We start from the raw sequence: 20,252 nt of genomic DNA on the forward strand, positions 1-20,252 counted from the left end.
AAGGTAACCCCCACTCGCCCTCTAGGTAACGTGGCGCGAGCAGTCTAGGCTAAACTTGGAGGCGGTATGAGTTAAGTATTTGCGCACGCACCCCAGCAACAACACCCAAGGCCCACCACAAAGAAAGACTCCACACAAGGATATATAAAAAATAGCCTTTGTATTATAATAAACAAAACACATAAGATAACACACGCAAACTGTACAATGTGCCAGGGGCACGGGCAGAATTTACAAGGGGAATTATGTACAGGACAGGGCCACATGGACCACTGTCAGGGGTAGGCACTTGTCAGAAAATAATACTGGTAGATATACACTTATGTCGTAAACATAGAATGAGTAGCACCAAAATTATAAATGCAACACACATCCAGTAATCACTGGAACAGAGTCAAGACCTCCTACGCAACCCTAAACACTGTAGGTAATCATGCAGGTAACTAGGACCTTCTCATCAGGACCTAAGGAAGGAATACCAACACCTAAGCAGTTCACTCTTAGCAAAGGGAAGGAAACCTAAACATAAAATGAAACATCAGCAATCCTCTATGCAGGTCACATTTAGCAAAGTGGATAACATAAAATGGGACATCACCAATCCTCTATGCAGGTCACATTTAGCAAAGTGGATAAACCTAAAGTGGGATGTCAACAATCCTCTATGCAGGTCACATTTAGCAAAAGGGGATAAACATGAAATACCTAATCAGGTCACTTTTAGAAAAGGTAAGCGGACATAAACAATTGCACATGAGGCATTAAACACAGAGGTGCAGATTAGAACATCTTGCGCAAGAATCACATACACAGAAATCACAATGCGCGGGGTGCACACAGCACAACACTCACAAATGTCCCTCAGGCCAACTGGCCTCGAAAGGGGCGGAATGCCCTGAGTCTCAGTGTCAGGGAGGTCTGCGCAGGCAGCACAGAACACAAAGCCTAAACGTGGCAACTGTCCACTAAGTGCTGGACAGTTGTAAATACAGATGCACAACGTTGGAGCCAGGAGGGCTCAAGAACAAAGTGGGCAAGGAGCCTCTCAGGGCTCGCAAAGCAAAATGTGCAAATTACAGCTCCAGCGCTCTTAAAATAATGGAAGTTCCCCAGAGCCTCTCTCAGGGCTCTAACCGATGTGGGCAATGAGCCTCGCTGGGCTCGCAGAACAGAATGGCCCCTCAGAGCCTCGTGGCTCTCAAACTTAAGAAATGCTGCCCACGTTGGAGCGGCCCTCTGCCAACCGGGGCCGCTCTGAAGACAAAGATATGCCGTTTGGAAGCCCTCGTGGCTTCACTCAATCAAGGGGCGCGTTGGAGTCCCTCACGGGGGACTCGGCATCCAAGACAAATGCCCCCTGAAGCCCTCGGGCTTCATACAACAGTGCGCGCAAGATCGCGCTACGGGGGAGGGGCAGACACCGACAATGTGTCCCGACGCCCCTCTCCCCTTGCAGGCACTCACCGGGTCTCTGGGTGGCAGGACGGCTCCTCGGCAGCTCGGCTGAGACCGCGGGCGGGCTCCCCTCCACTCGGGAGCCTCGAGGACGGAGCCGGCTGCTCCTCTCGCCTCCCGCCTGGCCTTGTCTCGCTCTTCCCTCCGCCTGACTTCCGCCGGGGCCGCCAATGGCAGCGCGGCCCTGGGGGTCAGGAGGCGGGACTTCCGGGTCGCTGCAGGCAGCGCGGCGGCCCGGCAACAGCTTCCAGTGCTCCCGGGCTGCGGCGGTGATTTCCTGGGCAATGCCGGGTGGGCACCGGCTCGAACTAAATAAAATACCACGGGGCAACGCCGGGTGGCACCGGCCTTCAAATTAAATATAAAGCGAGGTAGGCACTCGCTGTGCACAAAAATCGGCAATTCAGCTCCAATGCCGGGTGGGCACCGGCAATGCAAATAAAGCGCTCCCAAGCGCTTAGGGGCTGAAGAAAGCGCGCTCAGCGCTAAGAAGATAAGCAAAGCGCTATTGAGCGCTGGGGCACAAGGAAAGCGCGCCTAGCGCTATAAATCAAGATCAGGGCGCCTCCAGGCACAGGAAAGCTCCAGCAGGGTCTGGAGGCAGGCAGAGGGGCAAGGCAGGGCCAGAGCCAGCACACTGGGTCTCCAGGCAGGGAGACAGCCAAGTGGCGGTCCTCTTGGCCCCTGCAGCAGCAGCAGCCCCCTCTGGCAAGATCCTGGAAGAAAACCAAAGACAGGACAAATTGTATGGGGACACAGCCCCTTCTTATACAGAAAAACCCCTTTGTCTCAGGGTGCAGGGTGGGGGGAAAACCAGTCGCAGCTGGTTCTGAAGTACTCTGTTTACCTCAACCACCCTCTCTATTCACTGGCAGGGCTCGGGCCATCAGTCGCACTACAGGGGGTGGAGCCAGCATTGTCTGGGGAAAGTCCAGGCCCATCAGGGACCAGGTGCACTCCTCCCAAGCCATCAAGCATGCTGATCTCACACTCACCACCGGGCAGACCCATCCAGCCTTCCTGGAGCCAGGCTCACCAGCCAGCTCCAGCCAATCACACTGCAGGCATATTTTACAGTAATATGCCAAGTACTAGAAATGGCATTTCTACTCATGACACACACATGCCACATACACCATTGCAAAGCATTCATTCCCACGAACACGCACATACCAAATTCGAGCATGCACTCCCCACGCATCAGGAACTACTAGGGACACAGACATTCCCCATGCATCCCTATGGGAGAGCAGGCCAGCCTAAATGCATGCACGCACTTTACTCTGGGACACAGAGAAAAAGTGCGCACAGACCATAAAATCATCCACGCATATCACAGATCTAAAGCAAAAAGATTAGGGGTGAACCTGCCTTAAGGGCCAAGTCCAACATAAACATTAAGGAAACGCTATTTAGAAGGGATTGTTAGGAACGTCCCTTGCAAATACCAATTTATTAAGAGATATATAAATGATTTGCGACTGAAATCTAGTTGCAAAGCATTAATATTTTCCCACCACTTACAAATTTATGGTAGGCAATCCACAAACCGAAAGAGGTCCTCAGGGGAATCCTTTCTTCTCAAGAGTGTTGACAAAAATGTTTTAAGGTGTAGATAGAGGTTCATGGGACCACTGCATACTCCTAAAAATGGTCTGTTCAACTTTTCACGTTTTTTAATGCTTCCCATTTTCCTTTTCAGAAAACTGGTCCATTAAATGAAAAAAAAAGCAACAAGTATTGCGTTATTTAAAAGAAATCGCAGACATGATGGTCTGCTGACCCCAGCAGGCCAACATGACTGTGACTCGCTAATTGGAGTAGGCTGCAATTTCTGACCTGCCTCATGCATACTAAAGAGGTAGGGCAAATCACAACCCACTATGATTCAGAATTTTGTGAACCAACCTATTAGTAAACAAGTCAGTTTGCAAGTTTTTTTTCCATTTTCAAAAAGTTTGTGTGCAATTTTTGACCACTTTTTGCGAATGGAAAATTTATAAATCAGGCCCCAAGTTCCATACCGTAACTTGGAACAGAATCAATAGGAACAGGATACAGCAGGCTCCTTTACAAAAGTGCCATCTTAAAGTCTTATACGTTTCTGGTTTACCTTTAATGCGGACAATGAGGTGTCTTTTCATAAAATGCCTATTAACAAAAACCTCTATTTCAGGTCTGGTGGCTTAAGAGGTCTCTCTTTGCAGGCCACCTTGTTTTCCTCTTTGCACCGAGATATACAAAACCACATTACTACTGTCATTTTATGGCAAACTATTTTTAATTCAGACTAATCATTGCAAAAGTGTGAGCCATGTATGGTTGCTATTAAATGTACATCTAGATCATCTGATTCTGTGCACTTAGGTCAGGCATATAAGACCTTCAAGTGTAACTTTTACTTTCTACCCAAAACAATGTAATTTAAATCAAAGAACATGTCTCAATGAGGGGATTGGGTATTTCACAGCACCTACATTTATAGAAGCATTGATACCCTAAAAACAAGAGAGTGTCTGACTTTTCCACCACCATTGAAAGATAGCATTTTATTCTAGATGTAAGAGGTATCCCTTTGGGACTGATCTTTGGTGGCTGATTCTGGGTTTGTGCCTAGCCGTTACATTTCTTTTTATTTTAGTATCTTTTAGTGATTATATTATTGTATTGTGATGAAAGTTTGAAAAATAAGGCCCCTTCCATTATAAAATATTAATTAATGCCTCTGAGGTAAATACTGGAGCCTTATTGCAAGACTTCTTGGGCACAATAGGCTGGCGTTTTCAGGCTCATAGTGATGGATATCTTGAACGAGGCAAACACTCATACTATGTAACTCCTTGTGCCATTGGCAGTCAGCTGCATATAGCAGTAAAAGCACGGTGGTTCTAACTTGATCCATCTTGTGAAATGGCACAGTGTGGCATGTACCACTTACATGTGCAGAATCAGTTAGTGTATAATATGTTGTTCACCGCTTCAGTGGCATAGGGTTATTGGGGTACACATCCTAAAGTCCATCCTTAAGTACTTTAAGTCAGACAGTGAAAGGCTTGATGGAGAAATCTGTTATTTAAAAAATGAAAACAAACCATCTCTCTGGTCATCCATCCTATGTAGGTTCTTTATTTACTCTCATGAATACATATGCCTGACTTGGGAACATTTTCATGCATGCTTAGTCATTCTGATGTATTTGGGCATACAGTGGTGTCAGGAACAAATAGGGAAATCCCCTGCATGGGCCATAAATGTTGCAATTTAATCAGAATGCCTGGAAGAGCTTGTCTAGTCCAGTAGACACAACTGCAGAGTGACCTTTGTTTACTTTAGTTTTCAAAAGTTCCTCAGTTGGACCTTAGGCCTGATTAAAACTTGTTCCTATGCAGTCTGGAGAGCTGATGTTTGGGTTATGAATCTATAAGTCCTAAGGTTCATCTGTTTGGATTCTTTTCCAGAAAAGTGGTTTAAGAGGAATGAGAATTTGAATTTTAGAATGATGAGGGCAAGTGGAGATTTGCATTTCATTTCGATGGCCGTACTAGTAATTTAAGAGTTTTTAAAGATGATGTGATTATCTTAAAAGAATTGTGATGAAACCTGAAGTGTGTTTGGAAAATGATGGAGGCAGCTTACAGTATAACTGATGTTAGGGGAGCAATGATGGACTTGGGTAGTACTGCCATAATGGTGTTACTACCACGAGAGTGTGTACCAGGTTTTATTTCTCTCCAAATCTGACATTGAAACGTTGCTGATGTATTCATCTTTGTCATACACTCATGCACAATGAAGTGATCATCCAACTTGAAAGCCAAACATTTAGCTGGAGCAGAGATATTGAAAGTGATGCTAAGCAGCAGTCCTTGGGAAAGCCGTTGCTGAGCAGAGATGCTTGTTTAGAGGCAGGATGGCAAATTGATCAGGGAAGGAATCTCAATTCCCTGGTTAATGATTGATTTGCAGAGGCTAGTGACATCTGTTGCTGAATCGGAGAAAGGGAGGGCTTCATTTGTGTACACGATCAAGATTGATGTATCTCAGAAGAAATGTGGTGCTATATGTGTCATTAAAATGTTTTGCTGTGTATTTGATCTTCAAGTAGTCTCATGTAGGGGTGAAAAAGGATGGTTAACAAGTTCTGTAGTGATGGCCGGAGGTAGTTCTGGAGAACTTGGTGTGGATAATTGGAAATATTCCTTAGAGGAACGAGGCAAACTGTCCAGGACTTTCTAATTCAACTTGTTGCATTTTGATATGGTATAAAGTATTGTCTAATTGTTGACTAGGTTAAAAGCCATACCGAGATTTAGGAGTGGCAGAAAGGCAAGAAATTGTCCAACCACCTTTATATGAATCCCAAGCAGTATGAGCCCAGGGGAAGCCCAGGATGGACCTATTGTATTTGTTGCATGCTTTAAAAATTCATTGGCAGTTAATAAGGGGAGTTTAATATGTAGAATTGTGCGGTATCCCATTATATTGATAATCCCATTATCAAATCCTAAAGAACAAGCCATAGATATGTTTTGCATAATTATAAGGTGGTAATTAGTATCTTATTAATTAGAAGTGTTTCACTGCAACGTGAAACGTGTATTATTAGATATTGCCTCAAAAGACTTGTTTGTTCAGAACTTCTTTTTGTCATTTGGCCCAGTATTACCAGGGAAGTGATTCTTGAATCTTTTTTTGCTGCACATCACAGTGGGTGTTATTTCCATTTTTGACTGTGCATTCAGTGAAGGTTGTTTTGTGTTTGTAAAAATACTGCCATCTTGTGATTTTTTTGTAAGAAGCTCACAGTACTAACTTAATATGTATGATGTGATACTTGTTGTAGAGGTGAGTAACACTCAACTTTGTTTTTGTAGCGTAACGAGTCATGGCATCTGAAGGTGGATCTACTGCTGAGGTTCAGGAGCTACCTGAGCTGAAGGATGAGAAACTGGAACAGCCTCAAGCTGTCAAGGAACCACAGCAGCTAAAGGATGAGGCCATTAAGAATAAAGAGCGTGAAGGGTCTGACCCAAATGCTGCTGAGGGCTCGAGTCCTCCTGCACCACCATCAAGCCCAACTAGCCCAGGCAGCCAGAAAAAGGGAGAGCCATCCCCTGATGGCAGGAGCATCTCATGCTTCATCCCATCATGTCTTCGAAAACAAAGATCCGAAAGTCTTGAGGAACCCAAGGAAGAAGGAGTGATGAAGCAGACACATGTGGTTGAGGAAGATAAGACCATAACAGAAGGAACTTCTCAAAAGGAAGCAATGGACACAGAAAAGGGATTGAAGAAACCACAAGAACCACAATCACAGGATGTAAAAATAGACGACGAGGAGGAGGAGAAATCAGTGAGAAGTGCTGGAACACAGGTATGTTTGAGAGTGGTGTAAACCTAAAATTAAAATTGTGCAGATAGATAGTCATAGCAGTATTTAGAATGCTTCATTTTAATGTGGCAGCGATTTCAAAACATTGGGCCTGATGCATCAAACACTGGTTGCAAAATAATGGGCGCAATTTGCTTGTGTATCTCTTTAGACTTTTTTCTCTGTGTTCAAGTCCTTAAATATTTAGGGGCTTCAGATGGATACTTGAACCTGCAGAGTTAGCAACCTTTGAATTCTGCCAGGAACCAAACTGGATCTGGAAACTGTTGCAGCTCTCCTGCTCCACTGGTCTTCATATGGCTCAGGCGCAGACATACATCATTGAATATATAAGCCATATAAGGTGCCACCTCAGCTCACTGACATCAGTTTCTTTTTGTACTTGCACTAGTGTGAAGTTGCTTTCTTTGAAACTTTGCAATTTTAAAATATATGTGTGGAGTATTTATGGTTCATGTCCCTTCCGAAGCTTTCAGGCTATAAACATTGTAATTTAAACATTGTGTGGGAAGCAGATGTTGATTATTTATCCTGACAATGTCTGCTCGTGGTGTCTCCAAATACCACTCAAGGTCCTACTTCAGTTCACCCCTGACTGGTAAATCACCAAGAGTGCTTCCTCCAACTAGAAGTTCTTCAGGAGACCAACTATACAGAGAAAAGAGGATCCCTCGTTTTATCCAACATTGTTCGAAGTCCAGAGAGTATAGTCTGTCAGGCAGTTCTGCCCCTCAACCCCTGCTTTGCTAAGGGCCCACCCTTAGCCATATTGCGGCCCTCACTTAGACAATGCTGGCTTTCTTCCATTAGCATTCTCCTACTGCTCCTCTTGTATGCCTTTGGGCCTCAGTAAGCATGCAGGAACTCCAATCTGATCCGCACTGTCAGATCCGGGCGGGGTTCTCGTTGGTGCCTTTGTTATGTTATGTTATGTTATGTTATTTAATCTCTTCTATAGCGCACGGCTACTCCAAAGAGCATCCTGGCGCTTTGCCAAAGTCATTGCCAGCTGTTGTACAGCCGGCTCTGGTTTCAGATCTGTCAAATAATTTTACAGATTTTCTCAAGATTAAATGTATGCATTTCCAATTCAGATGGGAGGACAGCACTTGTTAGCTGAAGGCATTGACTCAAGGGGTGAGGAATTTTATGGTAGAAGTATTGAAATTAACTTACCTTTGGTAACTATCTTTGTGATGGATACTCTGTTTATTTGCAAATTCCTCACCATCCCTTCTACCTCCCCATTCTGAGAAATATTCCTGCTTTTTTTATTATAAGGTTACAATCTAGATGTATGCACTGGACTCACTATACATCAGTCTTGTTTGGTGGATACGTCTATCTGCAAATTCCTCACCGTAGAATATCCTCAAGGCACCAGATTAGGGGCCGATTATGATGGCGGACGGACCTGAGTCCGTCCGCCACCATAGAGTAGGGGGGAACGTCCGCATGGGCTGCGGCGTTCCCTCCGTGAAGATTAGGATGTGGCCGCCAGGGTGGCGGTCACATCCTCTATCTTTAACATTGCGGCGGGTGCAGCTTCAAGCTGCACCCGCCGCAATGAGAGAGAGAAACTCTGTTTATTTAGACCGTAGTCTTTAAACAATGAGATCGAAAGTAGAGCTGCGTCACGTCAATAAACAAACAAAACTGTACACAATTTTAAAAATTATAAAATCGTTAAAAAAGAATTTAAAACACATGCTATACATAATAAAATTGGAGATTATTACATTTAAAATAGACGATTTTGATATGTTGCTCATTACAGTACTATCTGATGTCTTATGGGCTTGCAATCCCTCGTACTTTAATTTTTAGCTTCCTGCGCTAAGCGATTTACCTCTTTCAGGTAGTTACCAAGAGCAATTGCTATTTCCAGATGTTCCATTCCTATCAACAAGTTTGTTGCTTGTACACGTTGTCTTATGCCATGTTTTATAAATAAAGGACGTAGGAACCATTGTCTCACTTTTAGACATGTCAAGCAATCAAGAAGTATATGTAACATTTCACACTTGGCTCCCAAGCCACATTTACATATGCCATCTGGGTATAACCCGCCGCAATGTTAAAAATGCATACATTGCATTTGTATGCAGAAAGCGGCAGGCACCCCCCATGTGCATCCCCCATTAGTTCCTTTCTTTTTGCTTCTTCTGATGAGGATCTGAAGCATTGCTCCTGAATTGTCTGGTATTCAAATGACTTCTAAGCTTTTCACAGTGAGCTAGGGAATGATGTTCCCCACCAAACCCCCCCTCGACTCTTAAAAGTGATAGAATTCAAGCTGTGTCATGACTTCAGAATGCAATTCTCAGTCATAGTGCACCTTTATGCCTGGTTTTGGGACAAGGCTCTTAGGTTGAGTGATAAGTGCGGCTGATGTACCTGATTGTGATTGAAGACCGGATGCAAAGCACAAGAAGTAGTTGTAGCCTTCTTCTAGATCCTACTACCTTACAAGTCACTGGCCCAGACCCTCTCGGTTATGGGGATTTCCCTTGACCATTACACTTCCAGCTCGAAGTCTACCAGTAAGCTGAAGTGCAAGTTCAAATACATGTATACAAAGTGCAGTAGGATTTGATCCTATTCCGTCACTCCAACTGCAAGAAATGGGTTTTAAGATGTAAGTAGCACTCTGCCGCTGTCACAAGTCACTGAGTCTATTCCTCAGCTGGTCCTGATACATCCTAAATTCAAGAGCTCATTATCGATTCTGCAGCGGAAGGAGGCATTCAAATAGGCCATATAGCAAATATTCAGTGAACTTTCTTTTCCTTTTAGTGCACCTTAGGGATTTAAAAAACTGCAGGCGACTGGAGTCCAGTTACTGCTGGTGGGTTCTCCCCCAATCCATCTGTTCCCTTAGCAATTAGCATAGTACAGACGTCTACTCCGTCCCCACTATCCACACTGGTTCCAATTCCGCCAGCACTGGAGATTGGATCCCAAACCTACGTTTGCCCAAGCTCGATCAATGTTGTGCTACAAAAAGCTCAACTGATTGTCATGCAGCTTGATGTCTGTCACGTTAAAGCTATCAGTAGATTACTTATTTTTTCTGACATTGACCCTGTGGCAAAGCAGGATGCACCTGACACTAACCCTGTGGTAAAGCTGGGGGCATCTGGGATTTTGATGATAGTGATGGTGTGGGGATCATTTGCTCCATGTTCATTACAATGATGATGCAGTGTACCATGCTTTGCAGAACATCAGTGGAATTGGCACCGCCACTGAGACAGAACTTAACCTGCCTCATGGACCACCAATGGAAGAGAATGTCTCATTTTCACTCGTGTTATGGAGGGAAATCCAGATGTGAGAGTTACAGATGCCCTCGCTCCAGTAACATCAGAGACTTACTTCAGTATAATAATGTCCTCATAGATATCCTGATGGCTACCTGCTTGAAACAGTCTTGCCAGCCTGTCAACAGGCAATTGGCTAGATGTCATATACTGGAGCCTGGTGACCTGGATTTTCTCACCAAGCTTACCACTACTCATAGCCTTATTTGCATGCCTTGACCAGTAAAGTTAAATTAATTAATTTCCCACCACTCCTCTGGATGGAGAATCTAAATGGATTGACATCTTTTGCAAGTGTATGTTTTCTTCACCTGGACTCAGATGACTTCAAGCACCCCTACTCGGTAAGCTACCAATTAGACCCTGCTATCTTGTTGAATCTACATAATTTAGGCTTATTAAATAATAACATCTCAGCAAGAGAATCGGTTATATCAACTGATCCCCTTGTAACTGCCCAAATCAGGAGTTCTACTTCTGTCAAGTCAAATACTAACCAACTCACAGTCACCTACTTCAACACTAGATCTATGGTTAAACATCATACTGAAATATTTCACCTACTGTTGTGTAATTCCTATAAACCTATATAGGATCTGCACGTTTGGACAACATACACTATAGGATTGGTGCCAGACTGATTCTAGACAACCCTACGAGGAATGTTAGCCTTTATACCAGCTAGCTTACAGTGCCACTAGAAACCCCTCTTACCAAGGAGAGAATAGTTCTTGACAACTGTCGAACATGACAACCCTGATCCCTCAGTTTACTACTTTTCGCTCAGTCACTCGTGCTCACTTGGTCTCAGAGCGATCCACAGAATAAATGGTGGGGACGTTATTCAATAAGCATTTATTGAACCAGTGTCGTTCTAATGTACACTAGGTGTGCTGAAACAACCATTAACAGATATAAATGATTATAAGCACTAACAGAGTAGAAGGGTGGTAGATTCCTACCATTGTGCTAAAACAATTAATACAGGCAAGTATATAAAACACATGACAGTAAAATGCATACTCATACGATGCAACCCTAACTAGATGTACCTATGTGTATCTAGCATGTATGTGGGTTTAAAGCCAAGAATCCCAATAGGATAAAGTCAACCCCTTTACCTGAAGTGAGAGACAGTGGGACCCCATCTTGGTCCCGAGATGGCTACCCCGCAAGGGATGTCATACCACTGCGAGCTGGAGTGTCTGTATGCAGAAACCTCAGCGTCTTGTGTCAGTGTGTCAGCATGGAAGTCCTTTTCTCCTCTGACTAACTTAGCTTGAGATGGTGTATATATACACCCAAGTGGTTACTCCCTGGCGATATATCTTGCTTTTTCATGTCGGACTTGGATGACGGAAGGAATGACCCTTGTACATACTTTTTATGCAGATGATGGTAGGCCTGCTGTCCTGCGGTGTTTCCAAGAATCCTCATGCATAATAAATGAGGCTTAAGCTTTTCGGAGAAAACCCCATGTCATCTTTGGACATTACCGTAACTATGTAAAAGGTCAGTACTATGAACCGATATGTAGTGTAAAGGTAAAGAGAATATAGGTGACAGGTTAGGTGACTACCTGAGCCTATAGTAGGGTACCTATATGGAACATAACACTACTTGATTCTGAATTGCCGGATATATTACTTTTAACTGAAATATTGTTTGTATTGTAAATGCATTTATATAGCGTTTACTACCCCTCACGAGGCGTCAAATCGCTTTTTCGGCGAGTAGCACGCTACTCCGGAACCCAAAAAGGATTAGTGGTGAATTAGTATAGTGAAATATGAAAGTTAGTTTTAGTGGTGGATCTGTTAGTCAGTTATTTGGATTAAGAAGGATAGTGGAGGGATAGAAGAGGGAAAAAGGTTTGCATTTATATAGCGCTTGCTACTTCTGATGGGTGTGTAAGTGCTTTTTCGGTGAGTAGCACGCTACTCTGGAACCCATAGAGTATTAGTGGTGAATTAGTATAGTGATATATGAAAGTAATTTGAGTGGTGGATGTGTTCCTCAGTTATTTGGATTGAGAAGGCTAGTGGAGAGATAGAAGAGATGAAAGGTTTGCATTTATATAATGTTTGCTACCCCTGAAGAGGTGTTGATGCACATTTTCGGCGAGTAGAACGCTACTCTGCCACCCATAAAGGATTAGTAAAGATGAGTAAAAGGGAGGTGGAGGGGGAAGAGTCTGAGTGAAGGGTTTGTGAAGGCTTGTTTTGGGGTTTTGGAATAGTAAAAGAGGTATGAGATGATGCAAGGAGGGGTAGAGTAGGGAAGAGTCTAGAAAGGGTGTTTTTGGGGGTCATATAGTGGTATGGGATTTGGGGTGAATGAAAGAGTGTAGGTAGAGGATATTTTGATAGAGGTATAGGGTGAGAAATAGGGTAGTGCATTGGAAACAGTAGTAGAAAGACATTTGAAATGAGGCACAGAGTTGAGGTAGAGGACATATTGAGAGCAGTAATGGGTGAGAAATAGGGTAGTGCATTGGATATGCTGAATCAGAAGAAAAGTAATAAATATATAGATCCATAAGTATATGGAATGTATATAAATGCACAAAGGAAGGTAATATATCTAGATTAAAGATGCATTAAATAAACTCCAGCTTTCAAGTACTGTACTTAAAATTAATTTTCTTTACTTATATATGTTTTGTAATTCAACAGTGAAGCAATTATAGAAAGTTATGACAAAATATTTAGTTATTTGTGCAGTCACTTATACACATGTTAAAGACATAGAAATGTATAAATATGATTTTGGAACTCCGTAGAGATCCACATATTACAATGATACAAGTTAAACATAATAAAATAAGGCCACATGTTATCAACCTATTTGACAGTGTTATACGAAATTTCATGCCATTCAACTAGTACAATTCTAAAAAACATTTAAAGAAGTTAAAAATTCTGTTACAGAAAATTTCATTCGGGGGACAAACAATTGCATCCATCAAAGATTTAGCAGATAAAATACCAAACTGGATACATACGGGCTTTACCCACTGCCGACGGTGTGCCATTAGTGCTGGGCAAACTAACAAAACGTGTAAGGAGTCTTGGACTGAGTTGTTACAAAAATTACATATATTGGAAATGCCATACCATTTAGCTAGCAGTTTATTCAAAGGGAGTATATCATGCCTGAGAAGTAGCCAGAAACGGCGCAAGCCATGGGGCATGTTCCAAGTAACGTAGGGTTGTATTTGTCTTACCAAACAAGAGTCAACAACTTTATTTGTCCCCTTTTTTTGAAAAATCAGGATACAATCCCTTTCATAGCTCAACTTCCAGGTGGCATGCTTTAATGTGAGCTTTAATTGTTGAGTAGAAAGGGCTAGGAGGGAGGCTTCCTCTAGATCCAAGAGTTTGAGGGCCTTCCTATAGTTCTTTATAAGTAATGAGTACTCTTTTAGTGGGCCCAACAGCTCTTTTTTAATTAGGGATCTTAATGTTGCCGGCCTTCCCTTGATAAGACATATTACCCAACGAATGACTCCTGCCAAAGCCTGTGCCCAGCTGCTTCTTAGTCCAAGTTCCAATCGAAGGGCAGCAGTACTACAGCTATTATTAACTGAAGTTAAGCTTCTCAAGAGGGATCCCTCAACAGTGTCTAAGAAACCCCATTCAGTTAGTTCGATAAACTCTATGCCATAAAGCAGGGTTGGGGGGATTTTTGCCCGGAATGCCTCCAACAGATATTCAAAGTGCCTTTTACCGGTCGACTTATATAGTGCTCTTAGGCCATTTCCCTGTGATTTTGCCTTGTGGATGCTATTTTCAATATGGGATTTATTGCTTAGATTACTATTCACAACCTTACCCAAAAATACGTAGGATGATACTCTTTCTAATTTTTTTCCTCCCAATTCCCAGCTGATGTTTTCTAACCTTAGTTTTTTCCTCCCCTCCAAGCACATTACCTTACTTTTAGAGATATTTATTTTCAGGTAATGCTCTTCGGAGAATGCATGTAATAATTGGAGACGGTTATTGAGTCCCTTTGAGGTGAGGTCTAAGATCAGTATGTCGTCCGCATACATTAGGCAAGAGATGAATGAATCTCCCAAGCGTGGGGCAATGCCTTCTCCTGCTGATAATCTATGGGGAAGATGACTTACGTATAGGGAAAATAAGAAGGGGGGTAAAAGACAGCCCTGTTTGCAGATGGGATGTGCTGGGATAAGCCTCTTCCCCCCCCCAATAGTACTCTGCACCATGTGTTGTCGTGTAGGTCTTGAACCAAACCTAAGAGACCATGTGGCATTCCTAGATCTTGTAGCTTTCTCCACAGTAGCTGTCGGTCGACCTTATCGAAAGCTGTAGAGAAATCTATGAATGCCACATAGACCCTCCCCTTTCTGGCTCCAATATATTTGTCTGTTATTACCTGGAGGGCTGCCAAGTTATCCAGGGTGCCGTGATTTTTCCTAAAGCCTGTCTGCTCAAGGGGAAGAACACCCGAGTGCTCTACCCAGATATTTATCCGCTTGAGTAGACATCTTGTGAAGACTTTGCCGATTGCATCCAGTAATGCAATCTGGCGGTAATTCTGAGGGGATAGGCGATCTCCTTTTTTAAACAACGGCACTAGGATACTTCCCTTCCAGGAAGGTAAAACCTTGCCTCTTGATAAACAAATATTAAAAACAGGACAGAGTAACTTGCACCATTTGGCCCTGTTCTGTTTTAATACGTTAATGGGCACCTCATCCGGGCCCATTGCCCCGGACTGTCGCATTTCACTGATTGCCAAGTCTATGTCCTTTTCTGTAAAAAATTCTAATGGTTCCCTACTGTCTGTTTGCCACATTTCAGAATTTGCCTCGTTGTTACTTGCGTAGAGGTTAATGACAAAATCCCTCCATATATGTTCCTCAATGGCAATGGGGGCGGGACTTGTTCTCATTCCGCAACCTTCGCCTATGAGGGACCAAAATTGCCTCATTTCCCCATGGATAGCCGCTTCTCTTATTTTTACCCATGTGGTATCCTCCTTTTCTTTGCGTAGCCTAGACACTAACCTTCTCCTTTTCCTTTTCAGCTTAGTTATTTTTTGTGCTGTATCCGACGATCTATTCAGGTATTGGGCCCTTACTAATTTATTTATTTCTATATTTAGAGATCTCAAAGGGCTTGGGGAAAATCTAATAGATTTTTTCCTATTAAGTTTTTTTGTCCCTGCTACCACTGACTTCATAAAAACGCAGAATTTTTCGATTTCAAGGCCATTCCAGGACGGGAGCTCGGAGATTGCTGAATCCAGCATTACCTCCAAATTTCGATGCGCCCTCGCGTTCCAATAACATCTTCCTGATTTAAAATGGAAGTTTGTTTGGTCATAGTTCAGTGACCATTGATCACAGCTTGGGGGCTTTATGTTCAACGAGATGGAAAGGATTTTGTGATCGCTTAGCGGAGTATCAATAACGTTGAGATCCTTCAGCAGCTCGAATGATTGGATCCCCGTTATTACATAGTCCAAAATCGATTTCCCTCTATATGATTTATGTGTGAAGTTAGCCGGGGAATCCGATGGAAGTCTCCCATTAGTTATGAGCCTGTCTATCTCTGCCAACTCCTTTAGTATTATTTTACCCCGTTTATTTGTTTTTATGCTTTCAGGAAACACTGCCCGGGGAATACGGAGAGTTTCTTCTCTTAATTTATCACTGAATAAGTTTAAGCTTATATTGGAAATCTTGCTATTTAGATCCCCAACTAAAATTATGTCTGTCATCGGATCTTTCTCCCTGATACCCTGGATGTGCGTGAAAACCCTTTTAAGTATTGCGTTGAAACCAATTTCTGGAGGAATGTAAGCATTAATCAGGACCAGATGGTTGGAAGTTTTAGAGTTATTTGACCCAAGTATAGTTACTACTTGGAACAGTTTACTGGGGTCCAAGTAATGTTCGTAATTCCAATTTATTTTGTTTGATAAAAGGCAGGCTATCCCCCCACTCGCATGACCTTTTTTGTTCAAGGTAGCACTGCCTTCTAGAACATAATAGTCCTTCCCTAATTGGATTTTATCAGGGCACCATGTCTCTTGGAGACATATTATGTTTTTCTCCAGAGACAAGAGAAAAGCCAGTTTCTCCGGACAATTTTTTAAGCCCGCCGCATTCCAGGAGATTATGGATAGTTTTGTGCTAAAGATCCTGATTATTTAAATGTTTATTTGAGGGTTTTTCTGCCAAGACTCGGGGGAGCCAATTCCATTGGACACTTTTGTTTCCTGAATCTGGATGGTGAGGTAACGGAGAGGGGGCAAAATAGGACACCATACGGGAGTCCTTAGACTTACATATTTTTAGCTCTATTAGTTCGCCTGACTTATTTATACGCCCTGTTGCTGCTTGCAGCAGGGAGAATGGCGGTTTCAGGGAAGGTTTAGAAAAGACCTTGACTTGACTTATATGCTCTAATACCGGGATTACGTCTATCCCTCTGCTCTGCAAATCTTCTGAACGTTGTAGAATAAGGTTAACTACTAACTTAGAGTAGAACCTCACCCTAGTTATCATCCCCACTTCTGATTTTAATATTTGTACTATATCTAGATCAGCCGATTGTATCAATTTCAATTTGGCTGATTCTTGAAAGTATTTGAGAAGGAGGGATCTGTTCAAAATGCAGTCGGTGTCGAACAGGGGAGAGAATTCCACCCATACAGTATCTATGCATTTTTCTTTGGGCTCAGCCGAAATAGTACCTCTCGCTACTACTCCCGAAAAAGATGGTGCCAGGGGATTAAGTATTGGGCCCACTTTACTCGGGGATTTATGATCCTGACCTAGAGATAGAGGTATAATGGACCCTGTTAAATCCCCATTAACGTGATCTTGTTGGGAGGTAACATTTGAGTCGACTGTTAATAAGGGAGGAAAAGCGGGAATCAGGGATATTGCGGGCGTAACCAAGGGCAGGGGTGCAATGTTTTCCATATTGTTCTTAATTTCAGTGTTATTCTCCTTTTCAGCTACCACCTGAATTTGAGGAACCCCATTGTTTATAGATAAATTAAGGTGTTTTCTAAAAAGGATTTTCCTCCGCCTATTTTTTTCTATCCGTCTCAACAGTTTTCTTTTATTTTTTCCATTCTTTTTTGTATCCTGTAACTTCCCTTTGTTGCCCTTCTCTTCTGAAGCCTCACCCGCCTCTCTATCTCCTTCGCCCAGTTGCTTCTTAAAAATCGGGAAAAGGTCCGTCTCCAGTTTTGGGGGGGGATTTTCATAGGAATTTACTTCTAAATCATTGACACTTAGATTTCCATCTTCATGTACTTCAATTACGGTATTGTTGGTTTTGGAATGTTGGTCTTTTATGTCTGTCCCATTTAGTACTGGAGGCGGGGAGGACTGTACTTGGGCTATTTCCTTCTCTTTTTGAGTGCCCAATAAGACCTTTAAAATTTTGGTCACCGTATCTAAGACGCAATCAGAACCCCCCACAAATTTTTCCAATAGTTGTAAGATGGACAACAGTAAATGTTCTAGTATATGTAGGGAATCCGAAATGGGTTTATCATTCCCCTGGCATTGTAGTGCATCCATCCCAGTCAGATTTAAATTAGGACTGATGGAAAAATTTGAATGAGAGGATTTAGAAGGAGTGCTACTGTATAACTGCAAGCCGGCGTGGGTCAATGTTAGGGGAGTTTTTAGGTCCATCTCCGCTGTGACCGGGTCATTTTCTATATATCTTTGACAAAGGTCACTATCCAGCAGCAATGGGGACAAACCATTATTGAAGGAAACTTTTGTCAAGGATGTGTTTAGAGTATGGTGGGCGTCTACTTGCGGGGTTTCCCTTATGTGCATATTATCCTCTTCTACACCGTTCCTGGTTTTTATAACTACTTCTGGTTCTAATTCAGTATTATTTTTCGCTGTGGAGAATGCAGGAGGAGAGAAAGCACTCTCAACAGTCAGAGGAGCTACTTTTGATTCTACTATACTGATAACCGCTATTTCATTTCTATTTTCAGACAACTCTCTTGGAGAGTTGGATAATCTATCTGAGAGAATGTCTTCGGATTCTTTGAGCACCACTGATTTATTATCCTCCATTGCAGCTTTGGTCTTGCCCTTTTCCCACAAATTGAAAATCTGACAAGTGCTCTTCAAATTAGAGGTCTGACCAAGCTTGTTTCGGAGGGGGTTCGATCTGGTTTTAGAATTTGATCTTCCTACCAGTATTCTCCCGGACCTCAATTTCTTTGTCATCATCCCACTCCAGTAGTATCAGAGAAAGGGCCGGGGAGATGATAGTGGGAAAAACGTCTACCAGTTTATAAGCTTAAGGTGAACAACTTAACTGTTTATCAATTAGTGAAAGGAGTAGATGGATTGACTCTAAAGTGTCCAACCAGATATTACAAATCCTAAGAGGTAGGCCTCTATCTTCTAATACAATACTCTTATGCGGCAGGGAGGACACAGCGCCAAAGCCAGATAGCTTGTGTAACTTATGGGTGGGTGAATGTTGGGGGGAGGGCCTAGCCTAGCCTTCTCGTGCCTCTGAGGGCCTCAGAGGGCCCGCCCTTGTCCCGGGCTTCTCCCGGCGCACTCCCGCGCGCTCCCGCGCCGCGGGGCCTAAGGGGTGGTTTATAGTAGGGGTCAGAGGGGAGGAGCCAGCAGGGAGAGCGTCGCAGCTGATGGTGATGCTGAGGGTCAGGCGCTCCTGGGACTGCCCTCGCTCGCAGCCCTGCACCTACCACCGCCCCAAGAGGAGATTCTGCCTCTTCAAACACTTGGCTCATAGAGTCTCGATGTCCCAAGCAGGCCAGCAGCACTGGTCAGAAGCGCTGCGGGCAAAGCGGGACCCGCGCAGCGGGTTCCGCGAGGAGTTGAACAAAAAGAGAAGAGCAATCCGCAGAAAAGGAGCTCGCAGTCTCTGACCTTTGTAAGCAGCAGGAAAGGTGAGCAATCCGATGATTTCCACAGGCACAGGAGATTTCAACAGCACTGAGGCGGGGGAGGGGCCAGCAGGGTGAGCGTCGCAGCTGATGGTGATGCTGAGGGTCAGGCGCTCCTGGGACTTGAAGTCCTGCGCCTGCCCTCGCTCGCAGCCCTGCACCTACCACCGCCCCAAGAGGAGATTCTGCCTCTTCAAACACTTGGCTCATAGAGTCTCGATGTCCCAAGCAGGCCAGCAGCACTGGTCAGAAGCGCTGCGGGCGAAGCGGGACCCGCGCAGCGGGTACCGCGAGGAGTTGAACAAAAAGAGAAGAGCAATCCGCAGAAAAGGAGCTCGCAGTCTCTGACCTTTGTAAGCAGCAGGAAAGGTGAGCAATCCGGTGATTTCCACAGGCACAGGAGATTTCAACAGCACTGAGGCGGGGGAGGGGCCAGCAGGGAGAGCGTCGCAGCTGATGGTGATGCTGAGGGTCAGGCGCTCCTGGGACTTGAAGTCCTGCGCCTGCCCTCGCTCGCAGCCCTGCACCTACCACCGCCCCAAGAGGAGATTCTGCCTCTTCAAACACTTGGCTCATAGAGTCTTGATGTCCCAAGCAGGCCAGCAGCACTGGTCAGAAGCGCTGCGGGCGAAGCGGGACCCGCGCAGCGGGTCCCGCGAGGAGTTGAACAAAAAGAGAAGAGCAATCCGCAGAAAAGGAGCTCGCAGTCTCTGACCATTGTAAGCAGCAGGAAAGGTGAGCAATCCGATGATTTCCACAGGCACAGGAGATTTCAACAGCACTGAGGCGGGGGAGGGGCCAGCAGGGAGAGCGTCGCAGCTGATGGTGATGCTGAGGGTCAGGCGCTCCTGGGACTTGAAGTCCTGCGCCTGCCCTCGCTCGCAGCCCTGCACCTACCACCGCCCCAAGAGGAGATTCTGCCTCTTCAAACACTTGGCTCACAGAGTCTCGATGTCCCAAGCAGGCCAGCAGCACGGGTCAGAAGCGCTGCGGGCGAAGCGGGACCCGCGCAGCGGGTACCGCGAGGAGTTGAACAAAAAGAGAAGAGCAATCCGCAGAAAAGGAGCTCGCAGTCTCTGACCTTTGTAAGCAGCAGGAAAGGTGAGCAATCCGATGATTTCCACAGGCACAGGAGATTTCAACAGCAC

The 20,252-nt window shown here is 44.2% G+C and overlaps 1 protein-coding gene across 1 annotated transcript in view; it reads left to right on the forward strand.

Moving 5' to 3' along the window:
* Positions 1-6,340: 6,340 nt before the first annotated feature.
* LOC147750599 (band 4.1-like protein 2) overlaps positions 6,341-20,252 on the forward strand; it is a 627,758-nt gene continuing 613,846 nt past the window's right edge. Inside the window, exon 1 of the mRNA XM_086929700.1 lies at positions 6,341-6,829. Coding sequence (XP_086785826.1) covers positions 6,341-6,829 — 489 coding nt within the window. The remainder of the gene's footprint in view (positions 6,830-20,252) is intronic.

This window comes from Lissotriton vulgaris, chromosome 1_1 (genome assembly GCF_964263255.1).
Source record: "Lissotriton vulgaris chromosome 1_1, aLisVul1.2, whole genome shotgun sequence".
Taxonomy (NCBI): Eukaryota; Metazoa; Chordata; class Amphibia; order Caudata; family Salamandridae; genus Lissotriton; species Lissotriton vulgaris.